At 33.2% G+C, this 25,108-nt stretch overlaps 1 protein-coding gene across 1 annotated transcript; it reads left to right on the top strand.

The window, feature by feature from the left end:
- The first annotated feature begins 1,525 nt into the window (after positions 1–1,525).
- On the top strand, positions 1,526–5,161 carry LOC131846259 (pancreatic triacylglycerol lipase-like). Its single transcript, XM_059195523.1, has 2 exons — positions 1,526–1,695; positions 3,940–5,161. Exons 1-2 carry the CDS (start codon positions 1,581–1,583, stop codon positions 4,845–4,847), a joined length of 1,023 nt encoding a protein of 340 aa, XP_059051506.1. The 5' UTR covers positions 1,526–1,580; the 3' UTR covers positions 4,848–5,161.
- The last annotated feature ends 19,947 nt before the right edge of the window (positions 5,162–25,108 follow it).

Genomic DNA, 25,108 nt, shown 5'->3' with positions numbered 1-25,108 from the left:
TAATAAACCATCATCATTACATAGTATAAAATAAAGTCGTTGTCGCTGTCTGTCCCTATGTCTGCTTAAATCTTTAAAACTACGCAACGGATTTTGAAGCGGTTTTTTTAATAGATCGAGTGATTCAATAGGAAGGTTTATACATATAATACATGTACACCCGTGCGAAGCCGGGGCTAGTAACTAGTAGAGAATAAAATGAAATTGTTGTCGAATACGATAGACATTGTAGAAAATAATAATAAGTAATATAAAAAACAATACTTCTTCACTACAATGAACTGATGACGGAATGATTGATTGATGACGTAGCCGGTGATATCACCATTATTAAAGATTGTAATTCTTTTATAAAAGACTGGAGGTAGTCTGCGACTGCGACCGCGTGTAATTTAACTTTATTTTTCTAAAATAATAGAATTTTTCTATAATAAAAGTATCCTAAGTTACTCCTTATTACATCAGCTACCTGCCAAAAAAAGTCCTGACAAAATCGGTCCAGCCATTTCAGAGATTAGCCTGAAAAAACGGACAGACAGACAAAAATGGTAAAAAAAAATATTTTGGTGTATTATGTAACGTATTTATATTAATATTCATGTAGTAAAAAACGGTTATTTCATTATTACAAAAAGACACTCCAATTTTATTTATATGTATATATAAATAACATATCCGAAATACATAACATTCCGAAATACTGCAAATATGTTTATTTTTTTTAATTGTCAGTTCACATACATATATGTTTTTATATGATGCTTCGGCAATGGATGCTCGTAATAGTCTTGTGCATAATAGTTCGCGATTCGCAGTGTTCAGCTTAATAGTTCTATTAGAAGTAGTTCGTTCTTTCAGTTTGTTAGTATCTCTTTTGAAACAAGGAAAAGCCTGAGTAAATAAAAATGTTCTGTCAGTAAATATAGTTTTGTTTTGGTTTCATGTGTAGTTATTTTCCAACAACTACTTAACTGTTACTGTGTTTAAATACGTGACATGTTTTATTTATACTGCATATATTTTTAGTTGTTTACATATGTTTTCCATAGATTTTGAAAAATAATCGTTGTGTGACCTGTTTGTATTTATTAATTTACTAAATTAGCAATTAGCAATTCCAAATTAACTGCAAAATAAATATATAATCTTTTACTGGTATACAGTTTATATAGTACAGAATCAATTATTATATTTTATTTATAATAATATTAGGCGTTACCAGCTACTTAACTCTACCTATTAGATTATTTATTGCTATAGATTGATGACTATGTTCCTCTTCTTGGTAAATATCTTCATGGCAAATGTAATTTAAATCGATTCAGCTGTATCCTGAAATAGTAGAACAGCCAGACAGACAGTCAAACTTTATGCATGGATTGTAATTTACTTTTATCAAACGAACTAAAGACCAATAAATCTGCTAATTAACATGTATAGTTCATCTTCCGAACTAGTTCGTTTGCGAACTACACAAGGCAATCTGGTAACACGCGGTCTGTGGAAGGTCACAGTTTGTTGACTGTACTGACGAATCATTTATCATTTGACCACTACTGTGGTCACACGGGTCAACTAATATGGTCTATTTTGTACGAGCATGGTCCATAATTTGCGTAGTGTTATTGACGTGTGTGATTGTGAACGCTAATTTTAAACCTTTTCGAGCCGCTTTATACTCTAGTTGGATTACTTGTGAGTATTGTTTATAACTACATCATGTAAGAAGATTATGTGTTAATCTTATCACTACATATTATAAAACAAAGTTGTTCTCGCTGTCTGTCCGTCCCTATGTATGCTTAAATCTTTAAAACTAAGCAAACGCATTTTAAAGCGGTTTTTTTTAATAGTTAGAGTAATTCAAGAGGCAGATGTCATATATAATACATGTACGACTGCTCGCCATTTCTATTATAAACGAGAAAGTGGCTGCCATTCTGGTACGAACAGAATTTGATGCAGTGGACTGTATATCGTTGCTTATATATCAGAATAATATATAGGTTTCACACGGTCTATAGCATAGAAAATAATATGTAATAATAACGAACAGTCGTGGTCAAGCTGTAAGAGGCAGATGTCATCCGCTTGTGTTAAGGTACTAGTCAACTGATACGTACCTTTTTTTGTAAGTGCTTACATAATATACATAGTAAACACCCAGAGCGATCATACTCATGAATACAAATGCAAGGAATCGAAAATACTATAGTTCTAAGCACAGATAATATAATATTGTTCTAAGTAACTGTGTAACAAATTCCATTAATAATTATTCTCAAAAGCTAGTCGAAAGGGACAGTAGGGATGATGATAAGAAATATGACATGGCTAAAGGATTTTATGTTAATTATTAATTTTGTGTTTGAGTTTATTACTACGAGTGAAACATATATGTAGATTATAATATATACAGTAGTGGGGGATCATATATGTAGATTATAATGTATACTGCTATGTACCATGTCAGGTTGACCTCCACGCGGTTTCCCCTGGAAACCATCGTGATAAATTCTTGTTGAATTTGCCGTAATGGGCTAAGTGACCTAACCTCATGCTCATCTTATCATCTTCCACTGGTATCCAGCCAGCGTAAACCGTTAGCGCAGGCGGGTGCTTTATTCCATTATCATGCCTAAAAAAAATAAAAACAAACATATATATACAGTAGTAGTGGCTGGTCCTATCATAGTACGGGTAAATGGCCCGGGAGATATCTATCGATAAATGTACTCGAAAATTCGAAGAGTGGTCGACAATAATTAACATTAAATTGATCATTACTCTCACATTAATTGAGTTGCACGCTTCATAATGCATGAATTGGATAGGTTATCTATTCATTTGATAATATACGGAGCATTTATTCAGATTGTTATTTGGATATAGCTACAGTGTTTAATTTGACTTTGTTAAATAGGTAATACACATTATTTATATTATTAACACGAATAATTTTATGGTAATACTTCAGAATGGCAATATACCACAGCTGTCAAACTCAACCTTAAACTCAAAATTATTTATTAACATACGACCTTTTGGTCTCTTATGTATATCGTATATTTTATTACTATTCCTACCGTTTAGTTCGACTGAAGGGAAGAAATTTAGCTTTTTTTTTAAGACGATCTAACGTCCATTCTCTTAGGTAGCTTGTTTGTCACTCCAGTTCAATTGTCAATCTGTATATACACGTACTTATAAGGCTTCTAATACACGATCTAAGAGGAAAACTAAACAAACAAACTTAAGCATAATTTCTGACACGATATTTGCGTTGTCTCGTACCTGTGTCTACGTAATTTGTAGGAAAACATTATATTATACATACGCGTTCATTTTGATGACTGAACTTAAATAAGAAATTTTGTTTTTAAAACAGCATCAATATATTATACAGAATCATGTAGGTACATTTATTTGACCTTAAAGGTGAGGTTAACTTGTTTTATTATAGCCATTGAATAGCTGAGACATTTTAAAGTAGTGCCTATTGTATGACTAGTGGCTCGCTCCGTCTTTGTTCAACTTTGCAAGTATTCTATATTTTTTGGACACCTGACTCTACGCTCGTGGGGCATAGTATACGAGAATGACAGAATGGGTTTGAGTCAGATCAATAGTTCAATGTCGATTTTCACAGAACCACCTTGGTTTTTCCTGGTACATTCGCTACTGTGATCTGTCTGACCAAATTGTATTTGTTATCTTATAACATTGGCATAGTGCTCCGATAAAATATATTGTGAGCAGTGGCGAGTCCTATTATTTATCCATTAAAGAAGTCATATATATAAGGCACCTAGGTAGGTATTTATGTCTTAGAAACATCTATCTGTCTACAGTGGTCAGTAATTTATGGGATATACTTTCTGGTACAGATTGCTATCTACCTCAATCATTCATCTCATGATTTTTTATATTGTGTTCCAGGTAACCATACCAAAACTTTGGACCTCGATGTCAGCGGTATCCAATTGTTCTTCTACGACTTCCAGAACAATTTCAACGTCAGCTTCACAATAGATGGAGCTGCTAACAATTTTGCTTCCGTCTACAACTTAGACGTAACCAGGCGTTTGATTTTCTTCGTGCCTGGCTACAAGTCGAATATTGGAAAGAAAACCGAGGAACTGATCAGACAAACGTTTAAAGATGTACCAAATATCTATCTAATTATTGTAGACCACTCACCGTACACATCAGCGAAAGAGGGCATGATCAAAAGTTACGAAAGATCTGTGCAATATGCGTATTATATTGGACGAGCATTGGGCCACTTCTTATCAGACCTCCATAGTAATGGCTACCAGTCTAAAAATATTCATTGCATCGGCCATAGCTTGGGCAGTCAAATGCTCGGGTACGCAGGCACCACATACCAGAATAGAACCACGGAAAGCATTTGGAGGATTACGGGTATAGATCCAGCTGGTCCTTGTTTTTCAAATGGATTCATACAGGATCATATAAGGTCTGGCGTGGCTGGGTATGTAGAAGTATACCATTGTAACGCCGGTGGTCTGGGCACAACGGCCGTGTTAGCTGATATAGATTTCTTCATGAACAGAAAGGGGAAGAATCAGCCACATTGCGATGGCGGTATAATACCCGGTTTGGCGGAATCTGATGCCGCCAAATGTAGCCACAAAGCGTGTGTTAAGTATTGGGCAGCGACTGTCCATCATTCAGAGTGGTATTTGGCTTGGGCATGTGATTCTTATGATTCATTTCTAACAGGACGCTGTGCAGCGAATCAAGTGACTATAGCTGGGTATTCTAATCCTGGGAATGCCACCGGTGTGTTCTATGCTTCCACTGACGGTTATGGTGTTGACTAAAAAAAAATATGTAAGTTATTTAAGAGCATATCTCTATAAGAGAAACAATTGATACTTTTGTTTGTAATATGAATGTTGTTACGCTTTAAATTATTCTTAAAGAAACTGGAGCAGTTGTTAGAGATATCAGAATAACGTTGTTTGAAAAAAAATAAACGATAAGGCTGTGTCTTTAAGCATATTCTTACGAAGTTTTAGTTATGTTTATTTTTTTAGTTTGCAGTGATAATAATGATGATATAATATATTTTTTTGCTTGTATGATGTATTATCATCATAATAATGCTATATAAAAACATTTTTTTACATATGTTGTTACTATGATCATGTTTTATGATATAAAAATATTTAAAATTACATTACCTGAAAAATATACAAATTTTTGCGACGAATCTGTGTTCTTATCTTTTTAAATGAACCTTGTATTGGTGAATGTTTTTAAATTTTTTTAATTCACAATTTTTTTATTGTTTTTCTGACCTAGTAAATTAATAAATGTAGAGATAATTTATTAATTTACTGACTATTAAAAACCAATTATAAATTATCTACAAAAGAAACACCTAATTTTTTCCAGGTTTGTATGATATGGAAAGTATTATTATATTTCATTTTTATTAACTCGCTACTTCGTCTACCTACTAGATTATTTTTTGAGATACATTATCGGCCATGTTAGTCCTTGTCATTTCGTAATAGTCTATATTAATGTAAAATTTCACTGGATCCGTTCAGCTATTTAGTTGTAAAAAGGTAACAAATAGAGATATAGACAAACATACATATTTATAATGTGAGTATAAATTTGATACTTCTTGTCATCATTTTTGAAGATTAAAGCGCTATATCTCCGTATACTTGTAATTTCCGGCAATTCGTGTAATTTTTTACGTACACATCTGAAAAAAGGCACTCAGAAATGTATAGGGTCGTTTTTTGCTAAGAAAAATCGCAGCTACCTTATAATCTCACGGATCCCGTATGAGATATAGCTCTCGATTTATGCATCTCCATAAAGACATTCAGAATAAGAAGAACGGATGGCGGCCATAACTCAGCGGTGACGAAACTTATGGCGTGAGCATGATATATGACGGTGGAGTGGGGGACGTGTGTCTTACCCTCCTATGTTTACTTTTATATACTATAAATTATATCAAAAGTACTTATGTAGTACTATATATGGACGGCCTCGGTTGTCTAGAGGATTAGCACACCGCTTTACTTCCCATGGTCGCGTGTTTGATTCCTCGCACGCTGCAAACATTTGTATTCATGAGTATAATTGTTTGTATTGGTCTGGGAGTTTTCTATGTATATTATGTATGTATTTACAAAAAAAATAAGTATTTATATCAGTTGTCTAGTACCCATACAAGCTCTGCTTGGAAGCTACCGTGGGACTAGATGGCGCTGAGTTACTTGTCCACAGGGTTGTTTATTTATATATTATTATTAATACATACTTGCTACACAAAATGTGCTACTTGAAAAATTTCTACAATATCTACTTAGTTAAAATCCATTAAATTTTGTCCAACGTTTCACGTTGATATTAGTCCTCTTATGCTATGGACAAATTTTCTTTAAACAAGTTTGTTTTATAGTTTCGCATAACCAAAATAAAACTCGATTTTTATCAAAAAAGACCTATTCTTAGCTCATTCTTATGAATAATCCAAGACTATATAAAAATTAGAAAAAATGCGCACAAAAAATACCGTTATATTTATGGGAGTGCGTCCTGGCTTAGTGATTTACTATCCGATTTAGAAAGTTTATAATACTCGCACTTGCAAGTACAAAAATGTGTTTCAAGAATCTCGAAACACGTAGCAAAGAGTGCAGTATCATCTTAAAATAAGTGTTAGCAATATGTAACGCTCAGTTAAAATATGTTGTTTGTAACGGTACAGGCGTCCGTTGGCCATATATACTCGGATTTATATCTAGTACATTATGTTATCTGTGCTAGTAGTATAGTAGTGATATCATTTCTAGTAAAAGTAAGTAACTTAGCTGCCAATCTGAATTGGGTAGAACATGGCGAAACTAATTATATACATTATATTAGAAAAATAACTTAATTTTTCTATTACAAGGTCTGTCTGCCTGTCTGTTACACTCTTGTAGAGGAAAACAATATACAAAAAGAGCAAATTCATTATCAAATATATGTCAAAAGATAAAAAAGTAAAGTTTTCTAATAACTCTAAAGAGTTCCGCAACACTGTCAATTGGAAAAACCACACTTAACCCTTAGATCAGGCGTTTAAGTTATATTAGTAAATTTGTCCTGCCAATCTGTATTTTGCCAATGAACATCATAACTTTTTCTGATTATACTCTAAGGTTAGCCTAAGGAGAGAATGCCTTACGGCATTAAGAATTAAGCATTTTTTTGTTCATTAAAGTGCACAGCACAAGTATTATACATATATAAAATAAAAATATAAAAAAACCTTTTCAATGTAGATTATTATCTACTCGAGTTATAATATCAAATCAAGTTTATAGTTTATATCAAGTTTATATATAGGTCCTTCAAAGGATAATTGTTCTGATAGATTTTCTGCTCGCCTATTGTAAATTTTTTTTGTTCATTAAAGTATACAAAATGAAAATATAAAAAAAAACTTTTCAATGTTGATTATTATCTACTCGATTTATAATATCAAAACTATTACTGCTAACGTTTATAGGTCCTTCAAAAGATAATTGTTCTGATAGATTATCTGCGATTCCTATACCGGGGAATCAGAAATATGAATTGCTACAAAGTTTTCTTTTGTGTCGGCCAATTCACAACATCTTGGATGTAAATCAATGTAATAAACGCTAGTAAGAAGTAGACGCTCTGTCTTTAGTCCTCCTGTATAAATACACCTTTATATAAGCACCGTCGTTACACCAGTTAATTCTTCTTAATTAAAAGTCCATAGGTACAGTGAGTATCAACTGCGTTCAGTTTTTACTAGTTCAACGTTCAATTATTTGAGTTAAGAGACTGTAATGAACTCGATCCGAGAGCGACAATAGAATACCAGGCACGTACCATCGTACAACGAACGGCGAGTACTGAATTAAAAGGTTTACGATAGCAAGAAGGAGGTTTAAAGTGGAGGGCAGCAGAGAATTACCAAATAGGTGAGTATTGGCTAGATATTTAAGAAAATAATACTTAGAGAATTGAAAATAAAGTTTATTTATACATTTTTTTTTGTATAATTTCAGTACCAAACAAGCTCGTGGCAGTAATACTAATAATAATAATAATTTTAGATGATTCACACATCACCATCTAGACCCAGGTTAAGCAGTAGGTACTGGTGATATGAGTGCTAGAGAAGTGATATAAATACTTAAATACTTTTTTTTAATACATATAATAAACATAGAAAACATCCAGACCGATACAAACAATTATTACTTATAAATACAAATGTTTGTATCGTGCGAGGAATCGAACATGCGCTCATTGGAAGTAAACCGGTGTGCTAAACCACTAGACCATCGAGGCCATCAAATGGTAAAACTTAAAATCACATTTTTGGCCTCTTACGCACGGTTTACTTTTTTATCACTATGCTTATCGTAACTAGTTACTATTCCAGATTCCATTATTTCTGGCGAATCTACGCTCAGCACGCGGCAACACCGTTGCTTGGGAGGAAGGAGATTGTTAGTAATGTGGACTAATAGCCCCACAGAGTAAATATAATTAAATACAGATTAAAATGCACCATGGACTATTAAAAGCATTAAAATACAATTAACAAAATTGATAGAGATATAAATTGGAAATGAATTGAAAACTAACCTTGAAGCATTTAATATGAAAAATACTTACTGTTAAAATCAGTTAAAATACTTTATTGTTTGTAAATGTGTATACTTTCTTTTTTGTTTGTGAGTCATCAAAATCGGTATCATAATTAACTAAGATATAGCTCTATAGTGGTATATAATAACAACTTTGAGAAACCCCACATTCTGATATGAAAATTATAATAAAAAAATTATCTAAACTGTGAAACAAAACAGAACTAACGTCTTAATCTTATTTTATGTTTTTTTTTTTTTTATTGGGTTGTTTGGGCTATTGTCAGATGTGTAGCACCTATAGCACTGCGACCTACATAGATCTATTGTGCTCGCCCTTTTCAGAGTTCGCTACCTAGACCCGTAGAATTGAAGGATATTCTTATTTTATGTTTAATAAAATAAAAAAAACATCTTATATTTATGGTAGAGGTTGCGTTAACCGCAAACCGCGTACAGTGTTCAGAAAAGTTGATATGTAGGTACAGATTTGTTACTGGTTTAACTCGAATTTAAAATATATTTCTAACTCGTCGAATTCGTTCTGGAGCTACCATTAAATAAATTTAAAATATCTGTTAAAACTACATAATAATATGTATTATTATCTGTGGTTAAACATACGTACTTAATAAGTATAGCCTATTACTTATAAAACGATTACGTATGACAAATGACCAGATGTTTATTTCGGAGTTACCTTTACATAAATTTAAAACTTCTATTACTTACTGAGCAAAGTCACTCACTAAATGATTACGAATAAGCATGGCAATAGTAGTTAATGTACGGGATTTTCAATGTAATGTAATTGAATAAATAAATAACGTTAACAAATTTACTTTGAAAAATAAATAAACTAAAAACAAAAAACTTCACTTGCAGAATTGACAACGAAACAACTGATAGAAATACTAAAATAAATTCGTGTTGTAATTATATATTACATACATCGAAAATACCCAGACCGATACAAACAATCATACTCATGTATACAAATGTTAGTACCGTCCGAGAAATCGAACCGGCCTCTATCGAAAGTAAAGCGGTACTAAACCGCTGTACCATCTAGCCAAAAATAGCGCTACATTTTCAAGACACTAATTAAGCAGGCGTTTGTAGATAACGTACACGCGTTTCCAGTGGAAACATGCCTTGACACGATTGTTTATAAACCCCGCGCCACGTTCGCACTGTTCCAGCGTGCAGATTGTCTAATTTGTTGCAAGAACCGGATAATTTCACGGGAATCAACCGGGTGATATTTCTCGCTGCCGGTTCATTTGAATCAGTGTTTCCCAAACTGTGATCAAGGATTTTATTGTTAGCCGGCAAAACAAGATTTAAAACCTACAAACAACAGAGAATACCTTTTTCCCTTGAAAACTTGAGTTAGTGGACTTTATATTTTTTTGTTGATTAAGGAAAATTAAGAAAACCGTGCATAAATTGGAGAATTTTAGAAAACTTACCCTAACCCTTTATGCCAGCCAGTATTAACATAAGTAAAAATAAATTGCCGAATTTATGTAAGGGCATGAAAATAAATTAGAAAGTTCTTAGTTCGAACAAACCTAAATTTAAGCACTTTTGGTACTTATTTTAGTCATACTTATATTTTTAGTCTACCGCTCAATCGGAAAGCTGTCAAATCACAAGAAATACGAGCAAGAAACTTGAGTGTTGCTCTTAAGATGACTTCTGATAGGCTAATTATAGGGACTGAGGTTCGTATGACAAAAAACGTTTGAGAAGAAGTGAAAAATTTTAGTTAAAACCAAATAAAAAGAATATAGGCAGATTAATCTACAATTCTTTGCATTGTCTTAACTATATGGTAATAATTTGTTGGAATTTTCTTCATTACTGGGTACGAATTAGCGCCTGCATAAAGTACGACGGGCAGCCTGTGTAAAAAATTATTGTATTATTTATTAATTTCATGCCCCATACTATAAATAACTTGACTAACGTATATATGAAAATATAACAAAATATAAACATAAATTGTCTCTGTGGTCACAGCTCTGACGGCTGCAGCTTCCACGGTAGTGCTGATACACCACCCCCTTTGGCCAGTGGGGATCTACTGATCATGAAGATGGGGCAGCATGTTGGTGGGGTCCTGGTCCACAAACGCCTTGAAACTCATATTGTGACCCGACTCCAGGAGTAGCCTGACAGTGCCGCACATTCAATGCCAGGTTACTCCTTGTTTGTATGTAGTAAGAAAATATGGACAGGGTCGTGTCATATTATTATAAGAGTAATAGCTTTTCTCTAACTATTGGTAGTTATTACTTTATGTATTTTAAATTTTAAATTACAAATGCTTTCGCTGACTATATTTTAACTCTGGATCACTGGTTGAGAACCACTGGTTTGAATGGAGGTACTGTTTAACGCGATTGCTGTTCTGTATCAAGCCGGAGTGGAACGGAGCGGTTTTGTCATGTTAACAAGGGAATAATTTACGGTTAGATGATTAGTGTAGGCCAATGGAACTGGCCAGGAAGACTGGTTTCATCTATTTGATAATTGGGGGTTATATTTTTCAATGGTCAGGACATTTTATTCTTAGGGCAATTATTACAGCCCCAAGCTAAGCAAAGCTTGTGTTATGGGTACTAAAGAATTAATACCTACATATTATAAACAGAAAACATCCACACCGATACAAACAATCATACTCATAAATACAAATGTTAGTACCGTGCAAGGAATCGAATCTGCTACTATTGGAAGTAAAGTGGTGTTTTAAACCGCTAGACTATCGAAGTTGTTATCACATTAGTGTGGTGATAATGCTGATGCATTAAAATTATCTAGTTTAACTATCTATAGTCTATTGCTGTCTTGAGATGGTGATGTCGATATATCTCCCCTCCAATTCGAATGGGGATCCAAATTATGACGGCCTGAGCTGAAGTTCGAAACCCTAGCGGTGATTCAGACTAAAGTCGTATCTGTCATCATGTCATCATGAGTTATCCTTCAGATGCTCCATAAGTTTCCCGCCGGTTTGAAGGCCATCTGCACTCACCCTTTATGTTCGGTGAGCCTTTATGGTCGGCCAACAGCATTAGAAAAACTAAAACAAAATTATAGTGTGACGATGATATTGATATTTTAGACTATAGTCTAACATTTGCTTGAGTCTGATTCCAATTTATTTGTATTTTGTTTGTTATTTTATCATATTCTATTTATATACATTCACATGTATTATTTATTTTATAAAAGGAATGGAAAACAAACTGACGACCCCCCTGATGGGAAGTCATAAACAGCCTCAGCCGTCCAAAGGCTACAGTACCGTAAGTTGGTTTACCATTAGTTGGGCTTTCTTTATCACCATCGTAGTACATATAAAAAATTAAATAAATAAACCCGTGATACCATCGAAGCATTGCATTCCAGAGGTTTCTTATTATAAAAGCTAGATTCACTTAGAGAAGCAATATTATTAATAACAATTAGTTGCACTAAATATCGGCACTGCAGCCAGGCAGGCAGAGAGATACGGCACTCAATTATTTTACCGAAACACATTAGCGCGAAGTGCTTGCGGGGTGCAATATATCGCCCTGTCTTTCGTACGAACTGCATTAAATTAGGGTGTATGCATAGGGGAAACACTATTGGTTTACATATATACTAACTGCGGCCGTGGTTTTACCCGCGTGAAATTTATAGCCTATATTTTATTCTGATGTATAATCTATATAACTGTAAAGTTTCACCAAAATCCTTTCTGTAGTTTTTGCGTGAAAGAGTAACAAATATCCAATCATACTCACAAACTTTCGCTTTTATAATATTAATGAGATATATATATTTATATACTGTATACAATATTTGAAGAAATATGATATGAGTTTCTCGTCAGTTCTTTTCATCTCGAAATTACTCCGAACTGACGGCAGATTTGACATATCACAAAAGTCTGTAATAGACCTACATGTATAAAGATATTTTGAATTTAATTTTATCGAATTAGGTGTTATTCTGCGTAAGTCCATTTCACTACTTAATAGATTTATATTACATAATTTGATTAATTCTGCTACAATTAGTGTGAGACCACAAATATTTAGTGCGGAACTTGACTACGATTACTGGAACCGTTACGACCTTCTCTATTGGTGATCAAATTCCGATCATTATTAAGTTTACACCCATATTGTGCCAAGTATATTTTTCTGCAAAATATCATTAAGATCGGTACAGCCTTTTTGTTGTGAAAAAACAGATATAGAGACAGACATACTTTTGTATTTTTATACAATAGTATGAATCGCTTCATTCATATGATAGCGGCTTCGATTCATTGCACGATACTTGTATTCTTGAGTAAGACTGTTTATACTGAATTGGATATTTTGTAAGTATATTGTGTATGTTATAAGTATATGTGCGTATTTACAAATAAATTTATTATGTATTTGTATTTGTTGTCTAGTACCCATAACATAAGCTCTGCTTTGTTTGGGACTAGATGGCGCTGTGTGAATTATAGAGGGTTATTATTATTATTTGGTAAGTTAGTTCAGCTTTATTTGTTAAATACAATTTTAAAAATCTTTTATTCATGTAGAACATTTTAGTTGCTTATTAACGTCAAATTTAGTATTTAGTTACGCTTTGCGGCACTTACTTGGTTTCGAGCCGTAAGTATAATACTTACGGCTCGAAACCAAGTAAGTGTATGTGTTTGCATAAGTGTATATACGTGCATAAGTGTTTTTTATGACTAAAGTATGAGTCGAAAGTTTGTGCACATGATTTGAGTAATATATGCATTGTCGTTTTTATTAAGAATTTTTATATCATTTACATATTATTATTAAAAATGTTATTGTCCACCCGTATCGTATCAGTATAGTGGTAATTTAATTTTCGTATATATTAACAATCTTCTGTTTTTGTTTTTAATATTTGTTGGATTACGAATCCTTATAAATTAATATATAAAAGAGAGAGTGGACTGTATTTATTGAAAAGAAAATAATTAATGGAAAAGGAAGTAAAAATACCATTTCGACCTGGAAGAACGTCTTCCAGACTCCGAACACTCCAAAGTAAGCAATGTAATACCAAACTTACTCACCTTTGTTCAGGAACGTCCCGATGTGTAGTATTGTTAAGTGGCCACGCACACTAGAGTGTATATTTTCATCAAAAACAATTATATTGTGTTAAATAAATCATTGTTTTATATAGTGAAAAATACGGAGCGTCCTTTTAATTCCAGTTCTTATTTTCAATTGTTTTATTTTTAATTTATGTTATTCTTTTTTCGAAATTTAAGTGGCCATATGTTTATATATGTGGCCAGTATCACCAAGCACCCTTTGTTCCAGTAAGCAAGCCGGTTATACAACCTACATAGACTAAGGAGGTTCGGAATACGGAACAATATTATTATTATTTAGAAAAGGCCACCACTATGAAGCACTCTTTATGTGGTGCTTACGCGAAGTAAAACAGCAATCGTTATATGGAAACGAATGTACCATTCGCAAATAGGAATGATAAATGTATGGTAATGAAAATGTAATTAGTAACGAGCAGAATTAATTTAAGCAAAGGGTTTTTATTAGTAACTAGACGTCCGGCTTCGCCCTACCGCTTATACCTTTCCGAGTTTTGTATAACAAGTAAATAATATTTGTAAAAGGTCGCCGTAAAACTATTGAAACTATTTATATTAATTATTTGATCCATTGACATATATTCAAAAACATATTTTGTGAAAATTTTATCCGAATTCACTCAATTCTGTTTACGAGAAACTTTGACACAAATACAGAGAATTTTCTCCTTGTCATGGTATATTTTATATAACAATGGGAAAAAGGAAAAAAATAAGGATGCAATTGAATACTTATTCCTTTCGGTATATTTATAAAATATATATCTATATTACAGATGCGAAAGCGTGTCGGTCTGTCGATCACTACTACGCGGCCTAACAGATCTAAATTAAATTTTACGCGAAATTGATAGATCATGTGGAATAACAATGACTGCTCTTTTGTATTAATAAAAACATGACGGCTTCGGTGATCTAGCGGTTTAACACACTGCTTTACATCCGATGGTCGCGGGTTCGATGCAAACATTTGTATTTATGAGTATTATTGTTTGTATCGGTCTGGAAGTTTTCTATGTATAATATGTACGAAAAAAAAATATCTAGGTATTTTCTATGTATATGCGTGTATTAAAAAAATATTTATATGAATTGTATTGTGTGTTTAGTTTAGTACCCATAACACAAGCTCTGCTTACCGTGGGAACAGTAGCAGTTAAAAGCTAGTAGCAAAATCTTATTTTTTTTGTAGCTTCATTTAATATCCGTGTAAAGAGTACCGTGTTAAAGGTAGAACATAAAATCCAATCATAAAGCCGGGCATCATTACCGTCCTCATTACCGTCCGGACCCGGATAATTATTGCCGGTATAACCGCAAAGCGATTAGAACCGGTTGTTTATTGCAGCAATTTCGTTGTCGACCGCTAGTGTACACTGTGGCTTACCTGATGGGACTGAAAAACGTCGGATTTGTAAAGCACCTTAAATTAACTAAGCGTGAATTGTTAATGTAGTTTATCTTATGATGAAAGTATATTATTGACTAGGTATAACCCTCGGCGCCGCCTTTGTGGTATTATAGGATAATGCTTGTTGACTTTTATACTTTTGTGGGACCGTGTATAGGGCGCTGGGGTCGGTGCAGCCAACGATGGTGGTAATTAAAGATGCAATATGTAAAAGTAATAGTATATTATAAAAATGTGTCGTAACAAACTATATGAAAGCAAGAGCAATAGAAGGAATAATAAAAAGGAATAACAAAACCATAGCAACAGATCTAAAATATAAATGTTTAAAAATAAGGAATAGTCGTACCAGCCAGCGGCCCGAATGTAAGGAGTAATGTACAATACTAGTAGAATTATTATTTGACTATCTGTTAATCGCGACTTGGTTCGTCCATCATAAAAATAAATAAAAGTCATTAATCATTATCAAGTTAACATTGGCTATATGGTAGTTAAAGTCTCATCAAAATCGGTCTTGAATTTTATTTATTTTTATAGATTGTTTTATTGCCTTCGGCTATTGATCAGTCCATAGTCTTACTCAGATATTGCTGTTTAAAAGAATTATTTATGTTAGTCAGAACTACAGTTTTTAGTATTAGGTGCTAAAACCCTAGACCTGTATACGAGCTGTAAATGGATTGATGCCAATGTAATTAATTTCTTATTTTGCACTTAGTTGAAATGTAAATATTCTTTCATCATCATCATCATCGCAGCCCGGAAGACGTCCACTGCTGGACATAGTCCTCCCCCAAAGATCTCCACGACGATCGGTCCTGCGCTGCTCGCATCCAATGCCTTCCAGCGATCTTTTACTTGTTGAAGAAGTCTATGATACAGGCTCGGCTTAGTTTAGTTTAATTTACTAGTAGTATACTAGTAAATTCTCTGCTCGATTTGCGAATCGTTTAATCTTTGTTTGCGCTCTGAAACACTGTTTTCATACGGTTGAAAGTAAAAGAGATTTTTAATTATTTAAAAAACTCACAAGAAGTATTAAAGCGTATGAAAGTGTAAATGTTTTAGTATACATTAACGCAGTTTACGCTAAATTTAATAAGTTGAAATTTACGTGAAATATTTACGCTAGTACTGATGGAAAAAACGTTGGAGCGGTAAATCGAGTAGACTCCCCGTGGCGCGCGTTGTGGAGGCAGTGGCGCGTATATTGTGTTACCAACCCTACCATACATGTAGATATGCACTACATCTATATATGTACTACATTTATATATGTTTTAGCATACCGCTTTACTTCCTAAAGTCGCGGGTTCGATTCCTCACACGGCACAAATATTTATATTCATGAGTGTGATTGTTTGTATCGGTTTGGGTGTTTTCTATGTATGAATTTACAAAAAAAAGTATTTAGTGTTTGTATCAGTGGTCCAGTACCCATAGTACTACTATTATTATACATGTGTATATGCAGTTCATACATACATAGTGAAGTTGTATAAATAACTAGCGTCAGACCGCGACTTCATGCGCCTCACTGTGGTTGCTGCATTGTTGCAACGCTTTACTGTTACCGTAAAAAAGCAGGGAATTCTTCAGCGGCGCGTGTATACTGTGTTACCAACCCTACTATATATATATATGTATATACTTATTACTTACATGCAGTACTTGTATAAATAATATAAATAATGTGATATGATGTGACGTCTGTGGTACAGGAGTTACCATTCCGGAGCTTTAAAGTGTCATGTTTCAGTAACTTGAAATTTCGATGCCATATCTCTTCATTTAAGCAGCTTGGCATTTTGAATTGAAATAGGTAAGATAGAAGTATCCACGCAGAAGTCTTGTCCCTGACGGGTCTAGGTAGCGCACTTTAAAAAAGGATGAGCACAGTAGATCTATGCAGATCGCTGTGCTACAGGTCTTAGCACTTGACCTAACAGGTTTTAGAGCTCAAAACCATTAAAAAAATTCAAACAGACGATTTTGTATACCATGGTAAAAATATATATATAAATAATAGATCAGGAAATGAATCAGCAATCTGCAAAACAGGCCGTTGATCTTGTTATCGTTAAGACCATCTCTTTTCATTCCTAGTGGATTTACAAAAATAAAACTGAAATGCCGGGAAACGTGATGGGCACAAACAAAAGGTGAGTTTTATTGCGTCTCTCTGGCGGGTGATCTTCTTTAATATTTTTATAAAATAGCGAAAGCGGCACGTACCTTCTTGTTCAAATAAAAATTTCCATCACGTGCTTGCCAGAAATCTCTAACTCGGTGTCTAAAGAGCTTTCTGACGGTATTATACCTAGCTCATCTTTATTTCCACTTGGGTTTAGTGATGAAAGACAGCGGCTTTACACCAGCTGCAGGGAATAGGATTACCGTAGATTCGAAGCTTCGTGATGTCGGCCACGTCTGCGAATTATTTTCCATCAGGTGGGTCTTATACATAATCTACTGACAAACGTTTCTATTGCAGACGCAAATTTTTATTCAGTACTTTTGTTTATTATTGATACGATTTTGTTCGAATTTCGAATCTAATATTGTTTTCTAATTAACAGTTTTGTTTATTATGGATATAAAAATCATAGCCATAATAAACAAAACTGTTCGAATTTCGAATCTAATATTGTATTCATTTTAAGAGTTTTGCTTATCGTAGATATGATTTTGTTCGAATTTCGAATCAAATATTCAATTTCTATTCAGCTTTAAAATAATACAGGCCAGTGTTTTATCTGATAGCAAAATATACAGAATATTGTACATGATTTGTAATATAAACGTATGTACAGTGAAAAATAGCGAATGGCAAAAAAATACGTATTAAAATTCGACAAGCTATTTAAAAGAATTAAAAGAATAAGAAATATCCGGACAGCGATTTTAATTCAGTTTGCATTTACAACTGTCAAATGGGAATTGTAGTCTTATGTTCCAAAGACACAACATGTTTTATAATGTTAAATACATTGTTTATTTCATATATTATAACAATTTTCTCATATATCTTCTACGTATATATCGAAAAGTTATTTTAGTTATATATAGATAATTGTCATCTGGATATCCGCTGGACTCCTTTGAGTTATAACACAGCTGTAGTCAGCAAACACATAATATCTGTTCAGCAACAGACAGTCATGATCACGTAACACAGCTTAAAACGGAACGTGGCATGCTTCGGCCTGTGCTCACAGAGAATTTGTCATTCTCACTCTTGCCATTTAATGACTCCATTGAATATTTTATCATTTAAATTATGAATATTGAAATCAAATCAAGAATCATTTATTCATGTAGGACATTTTAGGCGCTGATTTGTTTATACTCCTCAGTACAAATAATAGAGCCTAAAACGGAACGGGTACTTCATAACTATAAGCTACAAATATATAGATATGTATTAATTTCAAACTGAATCAAATCTGCCACTGTCAAAAATATAATAAAACTCGCTTAGTGGTTGTTGCTCCGAAAATTAGAAATGTTCCAAGGATTACAAGTAATGGAAATATATAGCTGAACTGGTTACGAAAGGCAATTATTTAGAAATTTTATACTTTTCTTGTCTTTATGCGGTTTCCTGGAGTCTCGAGTCAATTTATAGAAACCCTGCAAATATAAAGTTATTCTGCAGAACTGGAAATTCCGTGGTTGATTTGTTGTTGAGCGTAATATACCAGATGTATATTACAGTATACCATAAATAAATTTATTTAGAATGGTTGTTTTAAATGGATATTTTTTTATTATGCATGTAAATGGAATGATGCACCTGAGCTATCGGTTTACGCTGGCGGACCACCAGTGGAGGATGATAAGATGTGAATGAGGTTAGGTTGTTCAGGTCTTTTTGGCAAATGGCAATTTACCACAAACCCACAATTTACCCTGATAGTGGTGATTGGAATTGGTACATAGCAAGAAATGGAGTTATTATTACACGTTACTAACAATCTCCTTCCCGACAATGGATGATATAAAAATGGTGCACTCGACTCCGTTGGTGATATGTGCAGCGAGAAACCAATTGAAGAAGATGGGATAAAATTGAAAACTGGTCAGTCAATCATGGAGAGTGATCGAATAGGGTGGGTACTTTTTACCATCAGTTGAACGGCGGATGTTATGTTATTATTTGGTTTATTCAATTCCACTTAACTACAAAGCAAACGATGTAATTAAACATTCGAAATATCTTGTTGGATTTCGTGAGAGAGTTTGTGATTATCTTTATAAAATCCAATTTACGTCATTGCCACTGGGGAGAGTGGCGCTGTGATCGCTCGACTGTGACATTTAATCTGGAGCTGTCGCTCGAGACGGTCGTGTTTTCTGAGCTTTCAAATAGTTATAGAATAATGTTATTCGGGATTTACAATTTATCTAGTTTCCTGAATAAAATGTATATCCTGATAGTTCTAATACTAGATATATAAGGTAGGTAGATAATAATGTAAAAGACATTCATAAGAGGTTATAATATCCTACATGAATATATGAAAGAATTTGATATGTTAAAATGTAGGGCACCCAAATGTCTTGTACATTTATAGGGATTAAATACTTTTTTTAATATAGGTACGTTGAGATATGTTGATTTTTAAGTCTTAGATGGTAAAAATAGTACGAATGTTCGCCAATAATTTAAAAATACACATATAGTATTGTCAGCCTAAATTGTATTCATTGAATGTTAAAAAATATATAATTTGAATGTATGTACTTATATGAAATAAGAATTATGTTAGAAATTAGTTTTACTGTAAAAATATCTTTAGTATATTATTTAATTAAGAACTTGATTAGATGTTTTCTAAAATTATTAATACTGTATATTGTATCAAAGGCCACAATAAGTAAATATACAAATTTAAACGGGCAATTAAGCAAAAATATTATTTTTACAACAATTTCCTCATAATTAAGGGCTCGCTAAGGACGCCTATTAAAGCCACGAGTTCACTTGTAAAAAATGAGTAGGTGCTGTTGTATATTGTTTATAACATACTACTAAATGTTATAAACAATATACAACAACATACAGGGCAGCCTCGGTTTCTTAATATATACGTATAATAAACTACTCTGGATAATTCACACAGCGTCATCTAGTCCCAAGTTAAGCAAAGCTTGTGTTAACGGTACTAGATAACTGATACAAATACTTAGATTTGTTTGTAAATACATACATAATATACATAGAAAGCACCCAGACCGATACAAACAATCATACTCGTGAATACTAATGTTGATCAGCATCGTGCGAGGATTCGAATCCGCGATCATCGGAAGTACAGTGGTGTGCTAAACCGCTAGACCATTGCAGCCGTCAAAAATAATATATTTTTATAACATATAGGTTTATGTATACGTTTAAGCAGTAAAAGAATTGTCCAAAATCGAGGCAGAGGTCCTGGACTATTTTGTCGTAGTAGTTTGTTATAATAAAATCCACTCTGTCTCTCTTTACAATGTTAGTATAGATATACCAATAATACCATAAATGATATACCCAACTTTTTACATTTACTTAATAAAAATCACGGGATCTTACTACCACTTTTCCCGATATTTCGACAGTGTTTCAACCATCATGACTAAACTAAACCAAATTCATAAAAAAAAGCGGTAAGAGCCCGTGATTTTTAATAATTGTACGTATAAATAATGACTGCGTCAAAAAAACATTATAAAATCCAACTTTGTTATGAATTTCCATAGTCCCAATTATATGTTTTTGCGTACTATTTCTCATCGAGAAATCAGTTCAACAACCCTAATTATTCAAGGGAGCGGATCTTTTACAATATATCTTATAGAAATTAAATCTTATGAAAATTTGCTTTATTTCTAAATATTGTGTATTCAGCTTAAGGCAATTCTTTCTTAATGAACGAGATGCCTATAAGAGTATTAGGTAAATACTTTGTAAGCGCTTTTAAGAGTACAATGTAATTAAATAAAGTCTATGGGATACGGGCAGTTGCGTTTTATTTTCGTGCTTTCGCAAGATTTATGTTCACGTTATTATGGTGGTTTTTCAGTTTCATTTTTATCTAATATTATTTTTAGAGGTTCTGTTTACATTCTAGTTTTATGGATATTGGGATTGTCATGGGGATTAGTGACTCAATTACTAGCAATGTACGTTGTAATGTCGATTTTCTCGTTCTCCTCCTGGAACCTATATTTACTCCAATCTCTCATCACGATTAAATACTGCTGAATGCGCCTCGGTGACCTGACCTCATGCTCATCTTATTATTCTTTTAATTTTGTTGGATTTTGTTAATTATAAATCCAGATAGAGTAATCTGAGGTACTGATTTTTGAGATATAAGGAATGGTACATCCGCTTAACTAATGGTATTTGCCGGTGGGGTACTAGTGGTGAATTATAAGGGGAACATGATTTTAGGCCAGTTAGCACATCGTGGCTATCGTGGCTATATATATAGGAATTAATGATTGCCATGGTTGGTTGCCGTACAGAGGTCGGCCTAAGATGGTACATGTGGTACCACTTCTTCACATTACTCACAATCTCCTCATAATTTATTTCAACATAGGTCTCCCCGTATATTAGACATAGTTGTTTTGTTATTGGTGTTTTTATGACTAGAAAAAAATTGATATTTTTTGTGTCTGCCAGATTCGAACTCAGGTAAAGTATTTAAAGGCATTTAAAGTTAGATGTAGATAACGATAGCGATTGTTGAAAACTAATCTCGACACTCTCTTTCTTAAAACATATTTTTATATCATTTATAACACTGGACAATTCACACAAAGCCATTTCGTCCCAAGCTAAGATACTAGATAATTGGTAGTTATTTTATTTGTAAATATATACACAATATATAGAGGAAACATCCAGAATACTGCGAGACAAGCGGTGTACTAATAAACCTCTAGACTACCTAAGCCGTCATGTACATCAATTTAATACAATAGTGGAGCTGCAGGGTTGCCAACCTCTGGTGGACATCCAATTTTATCAGCGTGAGCATCGATTTCATTTTTACCCTAGAGTCAAAGATGATTAGGCCTATCCCAAAATCACCAGGGAGGCAGTAGGGCCTGGAGGTAGCTTGCAGTCTATTTTCTGCATGCCTAGATGGAAGGTCTTATAAATGGGCTTCATACTAGTTCTTAGGCGAACGACTGCGTTCCGATGGTCTCGGTAGTATGTTTGAGAAGTCATACCGGTAAGAATTCGGTAATCCCCATCCGTCTCTATACTGGTGGGCCACAATGAAGATCTTTCTGATGTAAAAAAGTATGCTAAACTGCACTTAGCCTTTTACAAAGAAATAGAAGAATCTGATAAAATCTGGTATTTTACCACAATTTGGTTCTCTAACCTGGACGAAGTTAGAGATCACCTAATTTGGACTGAATACGAGGATTGTCCTACGGTTGGCAGCCCTGTCGAGCTTTTATTTACTCGTGTTGTAACTGTCGCTACCACTTGTTGAACAGTTTCTTAATTAAAACAGAAATTAAGTCGAATCCCTCGGGTGCTGTAAACATTTTTCAAATATCTCACTTATAGTTTAAGACAAATGGAGGCCATAAATAAAAATAAGTATACACTTACAGCAGGCATTAAGTTATAGAGCTTTAAGAGGTCGTTTTATATTCAAGAGACAAAAATATATGTGTCACAAGAGAGACAACGCTGCAATGTAATGCATTCGTAGAGCACTTACTAAGACATGCCACTTACGATGCACGCCAGTGTTTTCGCTTACATTGTTTCTGAAAGGACCCATTTAGATATTACCATCCACAAATAGAAATAATATATATATTATTCAAATAAGCTAATATTATACCTAATATATTAGTCTTAATATATTATTCTCAATTCATATACTCCAATATTCTATATTTTCATAAAAATCTTCACTATTTCCGAATAACATCAATGTCCATAATATTAATTCTAGATTTAAAGACAAACTTGCTGTCCTCAAGTATCGTTTAGAAAAAGTCAATAGGTCTTTTATTGGAATAGGTATAAAAATTTACAATAAGATACCAAAGGATATACTGGACCCTTATATAAATTTAAAACATCTGTTAAATCATATGTACTGAATAAAGCCTATTCCTACTCACTAAACGATTATTTGAATGACGAGCATGCATGGCAATAGTTTTTCATGCGCGAGATTTTCATTTACACATAGACACATATATAAATATACATTGTAAATTAAAATTTAACGTCCATAAGTACCTAAAATATTCTACATGAATAAATGATTTTTGAATTTGAATTTCAATATATTTTTTATGTATGGTGCACCCTCCTGCGCGACGAGCACGTCATAGCTTTTTTTATATGTTGCACTATTATGAATATTAACCAAATGGATACTAATATAATATTTCAAATTCTAAAATGACAAACGTGGTAGGCAGTAATTGTTCATACACAGGTTTTTTATTTAATGTTAGACATAGACACTTATGTAAGTATACCAAGGTGTAAACAAACATGCATTTAAAAAAAAAAATTGAGTTTCTTGCCAGATATCGTAAAACTTGGACGGAACTTTTTTTGCCAGGTAGCTGATGCAATGAGTAACTTGGCTAGTTTTATTTTAGAAAAAAATCATTTTGGAAAAATAAAATTCCACGCGGACGAATTCGCGGGAACAGCTAGTAAATTTTATATTTAACGTATTATTTACCCACAACTTAACAGTTATTATTCCCATTTTCCTGAGATTAGAAAATGGTATTCCACTGATAAATCAGTGGATTCTTGCGTTATTATACTTAGGCCTATAAATTTCATATCTGCAAGCAATAAAAGTAATATAATGTGAGTGGATTATAACATTTATTGGTATAGAGGTCCAATATTACATTGGATTCCGCCCGCGGCGACAGTTCGGGAAAATTGTATGGCCTTATTTTCGATGTAGCAACGCCTCACTGGAAATATATGACCATTTTAGCTCAAAAATTTTTCATTTATGTCTGTTTGTGTTATAGAAAAATATGTACCTTAATTAGTGTTTTTATAGAAATATACCCAGTAATTTCGTTGTAAATCATTATCCAATTTAATGGTATTAATAAATGAAATGTTATGTTGAAGAAGAAAAACATAGGCCTCGTTAGTTGAAAGATGCAAAACAATACATAACAAAATCAACCTTACTGTAAAATTAATTAGGTATTTGATACAAGGCAATGTGACTCGAGCGCTGTTGAGAAATAAGCTGATACAAAATAACAAGTGCTAAAAGTTTTACTGTTAAATAGTTCATTAAAAAACGAACAAAAAAAAACAATAATAATTATCCTCAACTTAAGTTATTTTAATTCTATACTCGCTATTAAGAGGCTTAAATCAAGCCACCTGGAGGTTGTTGCTCCCAGAGTTGATGCCGGGGCAAAGGGACTCCGAGGCACCAACTTTCCACCTCCTTGGGGTGACGTGGATGACCAGTCATTCATTAAACTATCATGTTGACATTTTATATATCTATAGACAAGTGACATGTGAACTCCATAATATCTAATTAACATTTGTATTCAAATGGATTGAAGAGGAAATCTTGAAACAGACAGTTAGGCACCGAGGCCATGTACGTCATGCAACGGCCTGGGTGAAGGTAATTCCACATGAATAATCCCCTCAATCTTCCTCAAATTGTCATGCATAAAGTAGTTATATTATTTAAGTAGGTTTATTATTTAATTAGAGTATAATTTTATTTTCTATAATGATGACAACTACTTTGGGTTTAGAGCTGTATATGCTATATGTTAATAAAATAACTCATATATTAGGAATATATAAGATATTTTAGACAGACAGATATT

The sequence above is a fragment of the Achroia grisella genome, unplaced genomic scaffold (assembly GCF_030625045.1).
Source record: "Achroia grisella isolate CSIRO2021 unplaced genomic scaffold, CSIRO_AGI_Agris_v1 utg509, whole genome shotgun sequence".
In the NCBI taxonomy this organism is placed as follows: domain Eukaryota; kingdom Metazoa; phylum Arthropoda; class Insecta; order Lepidoptera; family Pyralidae; genus Achroia; species Achroia grisella.
Note: the sequence above shows the minus strand (reverse complement) of the source record. Positions and strands in the feature narration are given on the sequence as shown.